The sequence below is a fragment of the Eucalyptus grandis genome, chromosome 5, assembly GCF_016545825.1.
Source record: "Eucalyptus grandis isolate ANBG69807.140 chromosome 5, ASM1654582v1, whole genome shotgun sequence".
In the NCBI taxonomy this organism is placed as follows: Eukaryota; Viridiplantae; Streptophyta; class Magnoliopsida; order Myrtales; family Myrtaceae; genus Eucalyptus; species Eucalyptus grandis.
Window position 1 is genome coordinate 2,651,573 of NC_052616.1, and position 8,358 is coordinate 2,659,930.

At 44.0% G+C, this 8,358-nt stretch overlaps 1 protein-coding gene across 1 annotated transcript; it reads left to right on the plus strand.

Moving 5' to 3' along the window:
- Positions 1–430: 430 nt before the first annotated feature.
- On the plus strand, positions 431–7,702 carry LOC104443530 (ABC transporter B family member 2). Its single transcript, XM_010056992.3, has 12 exons — positions 431–826; positions 1,171–1,225; positions 1,346–1,521; positions 2,733–2,933; positions 3,059–3,318; positions 3,432–3,972; positions 4,165–4,544; positions 4,664–5,079; positions 5,345–5,586; positions 5,665–5,912; positions 6,092–6,504; positions 6,695–7,702. Exons 1-12 carry the CDS (start codon positions 533–535, stop codon positions 7,234–7,236), a joined length of 3,768 nt encoding a protein of 1,255 aa, XP_010055294.2. The 5' UTR covers positions 431–532; the 3' UTR covers positions 7,237–7,702.
- Positions 7,703–8,358: the final 656 nt, after the last annotated feature.

Here is an 8,358-nt window from a genome sequence, read left to right on the forward strand (position 1 = left end):
ACAAGTTTTTTTTTTTTGCAAAATCCAGTGAAGACGGGACTGAATATATATAGCTCATAGGGTTAGAGCATGTGGCTACGGACCGTGATGTCGGGGAATATGAAACCCTCCTTGCCGACAACCGCGACCGGTCCGGAGTGGCAGAAGGGCTCCAGCGTCTTGTAAACCGGCCAGACCTACTGATGGTTCACTTCACTTATTATGCAAATTTGACGAGGACAAACATCGAACTATACGTGCCTTATCGCTTCGTGCATGTGATGTGGAAAATGGATAGGGCGTTCAAACCAAGCACCGCTCAAAGCTTTTACTTAAAGCTTGCATTAAATGATCCCATCTAACTCTCCTTTCCCTAACCATCTCGCTCTTCTTATAATTCTCCCTCCTCCGCTTCTCCTTCCTTCTAACTTCACTCCTCTCTTCTCCACCACCACCTTCTTCTTCTTCTTCTTCTTCTTCTTCTTCTTCTTCTTCTTCTTCTTCTTCTTCTAGTTCTAGCTCTTTCGTTCGGCCCACTTGAGTGGCCTAAGAGATGAGGCAGAACGGCTCGGCTTGGGGCCGCGGCGAGGTCCCCGACGATGACGACGTGAAGAAGAAGAGGACGGGCGAAGACAAGGCCGAGCGCAAGAAGCCGCAGCGAGTGTCCCTGCTGAAGCTCTTCTCGTTCGCAGACTTCTACGACTGTGTCCTCATGGCGGTCGGGTCGGTCGGCGCGTGCGTCCATGGCGTCTCCGTCCCCGTGTTCTTCATCTTCTTCGGCAAGCTGATAAACGTCATCGGGATGGCCTATCTCTTCCCTAAAGAGGCTTCCCATAAAGTTGCCAAGGTATGAAAACCAGAGTCTGTATTCATGACCCATGAATGTTCAGTTTGAGATCATGAATTGACCAATTGTGGGGAGCTTTCTCGCACTGAAGTGACAGCTTCTCCGCAAGTCTTTTCATAGCAAGGCAAAGATCCTTCTTCTTTTTTTTTAACAAGTGCTTAAGTGGAAATTTTTAGATTTTCAATGCTTTAATTAAGGAAGAGGTGCAATTCTTAATCTTTATCAAGAAAAGGGTTGGTCTTTACTTCTCTTTGTAGTCTGCATATATTGTACAGACGCTTCTGCTCATATCCTTCACTGACCAATTACTTTATTCTATGAATCTTCTTTCTGTTTTTCCGCAGTACTCGTTGGATTTTGTATATCTCAGTGTGGCTATCCTATTTTCATCATGGATAGGTATTGGCCAAGTGATTCAATATCTCTTCAACGGCTTACTACATATACTTCATGAAAAAAAGAAGAAACATGGGGTTATGCGTACATATTACGTGTGTTAATTTGATGTGGTTTATGCAGAGGTTGCATGCTGGATGCATACTGGAGAGCGGCAAGCGGCGAAGATGAGAATGGCGTATCTGAGGTCGATGCTGAGTCAAGACATTAGTATTTTCGACACGGAAGCTTCAACTGGGGAGGTCATTTCTGCAATCACGAGCGACATTATTCTTGTTCAAGATGCTCTCTCTGAGAAGGTACTTCAACCATCTTAAATATTTTTTCCCCCAAAAAGTCCATTTCTCTGGCATAATCCAGTAAAATTCTGAATTCGATGAGTCCATACTCACCCCAAATCAAAAACATCAAGCACCACCACCATCTTTTCCGGACCAAGTAAGAGACCAAACATTCAAAACGTGTCGAGTTAACCTGTCCACACCGACCGATATTTAGTGAACGAAACATCTTTTGTCACATATGATTTGGTCTTGTTTACCAAGAAAGAAAAAAAAAAAACTTTGAATAGAAACGTTCGCATTCCTAAAGAATACAAGTTGACTTGGGGGCATTCTCGAACATTTTCCCACAGAAGTTGCATTAGCGACAGAGGTCTGAATGTTTTGATGGTTACTTAGATTTGGTAAAATCAGAATTATTTGGCAAAGCATATACCCTAAAACTGCAAACTTTGTGGGTCAAGAGGGGCAGTAAGTACACCGCGCGGATGTGCATGCAGGGACGACAACACTGATTAACCACTGTAATTACTGTTGGAATAAATTATTCAGGAAGAGCTGGTCTGACATTTTTGCTTCCTGCGTCTGCTTCCTTTAGGGGTTCTTTACGGGGTGGCATAAATGCATTGCCTGGGAGCATTTATAATTCGGTTGGGGTTGGGTGAGAAATTGCGTCTTCTAGCTTCTAGGGTTTTAACTTGCACCTTTGCCAGCTGGAAACAGTTCAATATTGAATGCCCAACTCGTGTTTTCTGTCGTTAACATGAAAGAAATGAAAATGATAAGGTATGAGACACAAGAATTTGGATATAGAGAAACTAGAGGTCCATCACGGACCCAACCACGTACTTGACGATATGCCGCTTTCTTGTGAGATAGAGGTGTTAAAAATTCATGTCCATGAAAATGGGATTTAGTTGCATATTTTGAACACTAACAAGATTTGCCATCTTACCCAAAAAAAAAAAAAAAAAAAAAAAACAAGATTTGCCAGAACTCCGCTTGCTTGCGGATAGTTGAAGTCTTAGGAGGAATCACTTTTCCAGTAACGGGTTTTAGGTGACAAGCAAGCTGATCTATTGCACTTGTCAAAGTCTCAGTAATCAGGATGAGCTCTTATCTTGACATACAGCAATTAATTCCTCAGGAATTTCCAGAGTACGTGTTGATTATTGTTGCAATGGGTACGATGTGTTTGTGTTATTCACTGTGCCTTGTGGAGGATGCAGGTGGGGAACTTCATACACTACATAAGCCGGTTTCTGGGAGGCTTCATTATTGGGTTCGTCAGGGTATGGCAAATCACTCTTGTGACGCTGTCTATCGTACCCCTGATTGCCATTGCAGGCGGCTTGTATGCATATGTTGCCACGGGTCTTATTGCCCGAGCACGGAAATCCTATGTAAAAGCTGGAGAAATAGCAGAGGAGGTCAGTGTGATCCACCTAACATTGACATTTTCTTTTTTCTTTTTTCTTTTTTTTATGAAGGGTATGTACTTCTTTTACAACTGCGCTGTAGTCATTTGAAACTCAGGAGCAGCTTAAATTAACAGGTGATTGGGAATGTCAGAACAGTCCATGCATTTGCCGGAGAAGAGAGGGCAGTGAGATCATACAGGAGTGCTCTTATCAATACTTACAACTACGGGAGGAAGGCAGGATTAGCGAAGGGCTTGGGACTAGGCTCGATGCATTGCGTGCTTTTCCTTTCGTGGGCACTTCTCGTTTGGTTTACAAGCATCGTCGTTCATAAGGGTATCGCCAATGGTGGGGATTCCTTCACAACCATGCTCAATGTCGTCATAGCCGGACTGTAAGTCTTCTTCCCAAGTTCTGATGCCTGGGATTAATCAGCAAATGTTGGTCTTTATCCTGGCATTGCAAAATTGACGAAAAGCCACCTACATTTATGCTGTGTCTTGCCAGGTCACTAGGCCAGGCCGCACCGGATATTTCTGCATTTGTCCGTGCAAAAGCAGCTGCGTATCCCATTTTTGAGATGATTGAGAGGAGCACAATGAGCAAAACCAGCTCAAAAACTGGCCAAAAACTGAGCAATGTGGAAGGACACATACAATTCAAGGACGTGATGTTTAGCTACCCGTCTCGTCCCGACGTGGTCATCTTCAATAAGCTCTGCCTCAATATTGCTCCAGGTAAGATTATGGCTATCGTGGGTGGAAGTGGATCGGGGAAAAGCACAGTCATCTCTTTGATCGAGCGCTTCTATGAGCCACTCGCCGGGGAGATCCTGTTGGATGGATACAACCTCAAAGACATCGACCTCAAGTGGCTGAGGCAGCAAATTGGGCTGGTCAATCAGGAGCCTGCCTTGTTTGCCACAAGCATTAGGGAGAACATACTCTACGGCAAAGACAAGGCCACCCTCGATGAGATCACTCGTGCCGCAAAAATGTCAGAGGCTCTCTCTTTTATTAACAACCTGCCTGAGAGATTCGAAACTCAGGTATTTCTAGTATATATAGAGAAGCTGAGGCAAGCAGAGTCCGTAGATAATGTGATGGTCTTCTAATATAGAATGAATGTTTTATGTTGAGTTATTCGCTGAGAATTGAAAAGTTTGCAATTCACACAAGTTATTTCCAAGTTTAATGCTTGCTTTGGATAAAATTGGACTGAGTAGGGTCTGACATCGCAGGTCGGCGAGAGAGGAATACAACTATCGGGTGGCCAGAAGCAGAGGATAGCTATTGCACGGGCAATAGTTAAGAATCCGTCCATTCTTCTGCTGGATGAAGCCACGAGTGCGCTCGATGCCGAATCCGAGAAGAGCGTGCAGGAGGCGCTCAATCGTGCGATGGTGGGGAGGACCACAGTTGTGATCGCACATCGGCTTTCTACCGTAAGAAATGCAGATGTGATCTCGGTTGTCCAGGACGGAAAGATAGTGGAAACAGGGAACCATGATGAACTAATCTCAAACGCAAACAGCGCATATGCGTCACTGGTTCAACTCCAGGAGACCGCTCACTTGCAGCGGCACCCTTCACAAGGTCCTACAATGGGACGACCACTCAGGTACTATTTTGACCGATCGGCATTTTCAAGTGATGATTTACTTCTAGCAGTATACAAAAATTATCAGAAGAGTTCTTGTTATGAAGTCAGACTCGTCAGTTGATTATTCTTTATTTCAGCGTCAAGTTTTCAAGAGAACTATCCCGGACAACGGCCAGCTTTGGCACAAGTTTTCACTCAGACAAAGAGTCTCTTGGTCACGCTGGTGTTGATACAGGCGACGGTCTAAAGCCAACGCATGTTTCCGTCAGAAGATTGTACTCCATGGTCGGTCCCGATTGGATTTACGGGATGTTCGGCACCATTTGTGCTCTTATCGCTGGAGCCCAGATGCCTCTTTTCGCTCTCGGGGTCTCCCAAGCTCTTGTGTCCTATTACATGGGTTGGGAGACGACGAAGCACGAGGTTAAGAAGATTTCTCTGCTGTTTTGTGGAGCCGCAGTATTGACCGTCATTGTTCATGCGATCGAGCATTGTTGCTTTGGCATTATGGGAGAGCGGCTCACTCTTCGAGTCAGGGAAAGGATGTTTGCAGGTAATTCTACCAAAACTATTCTTAATGCCTATTTTACCCATGTCTACACAACTGATCTTCTGATAATGGAGGATAATCAGTCGTGTTATTGAGAATTTCAATAATTTGATTGCTTGCGATGTTAAGAGATCTGTCGTATACATAAATGAAATGAAATGCTAAAACTCGTTTTGCAGTTGAATGAAACGCTATAAACAGAGTGCTGGTTACTTTCCTATCTGTAGCTACATTTTAGGCTAAAGTTTCTGGCAAAGTTTTGTTGCAGCCATTTTGAAGAATGAGATCGGTTGGTTTGATGATGTGAACAATACAAGTGCTATGCTTTCATCACGGCTAGAAACAGATGCAACTTTGTTGCGGACCGTGGTTGTAGATCGTGCAACGATCCTCTTGCAAAATATGGGCTTGGTCCTTGGTTCTTTCGTCATTGCTTTCATCCTAAACTGGAGGATAACACTCGTTGTCATAGCCACCTATCCGTTAATCATAAGCGGGCACATCAGCGAGGTAACTTTTCCTTTCTGTAATGAGTAGTTTAACATAGAGTAAACAATCTTGCTAATGTTTTGATTAATCTGCCTTCAGAAAATGTTCATGCGAGGCTACGGTGGAAACTTGAGCAAAGCATATCTACGAGCCAACATGTTGGCTGGTGAGGCCGTGAGTAACATCCGCACGATAGCTGCGTTTTGCTCAGAAGAGAAGGTGATCGATCTCTATGCAAGCGAGCTTGTTGAGCCTTGCAAGCGTTCATTCTCTCGTGGTCAGATTGCAGGCATCTTCTACGGCATTTCCCAGTTCTTCATTTTCTCATCATACGGTCTTGCCTTGTGGTACGCAACTTAGCTTGGCATTCTCGACTTTGCCGGAACTTGTAAAAGGGGTCATGAAAAACGTAACAATATGCATATTTGCATGCTTCAAGACCTTCAAATCGATGAATTGGTACTTCATGCATTTTGTGATGAAAATCCAGGCAAACATTGGTGCTGAATCATTTTTTGAAATGCAGGTATGGCTCTGTTTTGATGGGGCAGGGACTCGCCAGCTTCAAATCGGTCATGAAATCATTCATGGTGTTGATCGTAACCGCTCTAGCTATGGGAGAGACCTTAGCTATGGCCCCGGACCTGCTCAAGGGGAATCAAATGGTTGCCTCAGTATTTGAAGTCCTTGACCGCAAGACCGAGGTGATGGGGGATGTTGGGGAAGAGCTAACCACGGTAGAGGGCATGGTTGAGCTCAGGGGAGTCCATTTTAGCTATCCCTCCAGGCCCGACGTGATCATTTTCAGGAATTTTGATCTGAAAGTGCGATCGGGCAAGAACATGGCTTTAGTGGGGCAAAGTGGGTCTGGTAAAAGCTCCGTGCTCACTCTTATACTCCGGTTTTATGATCCAATGGCTGGGGAAGTGATGATTGATGGTAAGTCTGATAGCAAAATCGACCACTTTGATTCGCTTACCATCTGCAAAAGCATCACATTGTTGCATTATCTGCTACAAAGGAAATTTCCTGATTACTTCAAAGCCCTTTTTCTTTTCTCAACTTGAATGAGAAAAGGAAACTGCATTGCGCACTGTCTTAATTAGGTCCAAAAATCAATGTTTCGCAGGCAAGGACATCAAGAAACTCAAACTTAAATCCCTCCGGAAACACATTGGCCTTGTCCAACAAGAGCCAGCTCTCTTTGCCACATCTATCTACGACAACATCATCTATGGCAAAGAAGGAGCATCTGAGGGAGAAGTCTTCGAAGCAGCTAAGCTTGCTAATGCTCACAACTTCATCAGTTCCCTTCCTGAGGGCTATTCGACAAAAGTTGGCGACCGTGGAGTGCAACTCTCGGGCGGACAGAAGCAAAGAGTAGCCATCGCTCGGGCCATCCTGAAGAACCCGGAGATCTTGCTTCTGGATGAAGCAACTAGCGCTCTGGACGTGGAGTCCGAGCGTATCGTGCAGCAGGCTCTAGATAGGCTGATGAGGAACCGGACAACGATCATGGTCGCGCATAGGCTATCAACCATTAAGAATGCCGACCAGATCTCCGTCATACAAAATGGGAAGATCATAGAGCAAGGGACTCATTCTGCCCTCGTAGAGAACAGGGACGGACCGTACTACAAGTTGATTAACCTCCAGCAACAGCAACAATGAAAACAGCGTCATCAATGATTATCGACGGACACAAACGTATTGACAGCATGATTTGTGAAGGGGACTTTTTGATCCCGTACTTATATGTCCTTGATTTTGTCGATTTTTGTCTTACCAATTATGTGTTTATGCGAAGTTTGGATCGATTATTTCTGAGTGATGATAATAATCAGAATGCCGAGGCGTCGGTCTATGTATAGAAAAGGGAACTTCTTACTTTGGTTCGGCTTATATGTAACCGCCGTAACGTCAGTTGATGTTTAGTGAGGCGAAGGAGAAGAAAGACAAGGTTACATGGCTTCTCTCTCTCTTTGTTTCCTGCATGGTTGCTAACAGAGGTAGCATGGGCTTGTCTATCCTTTAAGGGCTATGCTTTTCCTCTCTTGCTGTATAAGCTTGCGCAGAATGCATTCATCTATTGTATATGGAGTGCTTTGTTGTCTACGCTGGGTAAATTTTGATTCAATCCTTTCACAGATCAAGAAGTTGATCTAGAAAGACTTTCCAGCTGTTTGACCTGAGATGAAAATTGTCTTTGGACAAACATAAGCTGTTTATGCTGTAATTGGGGACTTCTAGATTGGACAAACATTAGCTGCTTTTTGTTGAGCATTTAGCAGGTTTTGCTCACCCTGTTTTTTTGCTGCTGAAGCTTGACGAAACCATCGATATGAATTATACATGATACTTCCATGTTGAACAAAAAGCTAGATCTATTAGAACAAACTAGCTAAACACCTTAAAATCTTCCAATTATGGTTTATGCGTTTCCATGACGATTATGAGATAGTCTTTCTTTAAAAAATTCGAGGGTACCTGAAGCAAAACGGTGAAACCCTGAAGCGAAAATGAGCACGGACAGTACTGTCTAAGGTTAACGGCAAGATGTTTCATCACGGATGATCCAGTTAGGAAGAGTTTCTGATATGACTCCAAACTAGGACTCGTACCGTTAATAACGATAAGAATCGCTGTGACTTTTGCGATTAGTTACACCAACCACGCTACCTCAAAATCTTGTAAAGTCATAGGAAGCTTCTTGGAAGGTTAACGCGAACATAAACCTTGGCTTATTATCGTATTTCCATGTCTGTGGCTGAAGATGCAAAGAGACAAAATTAG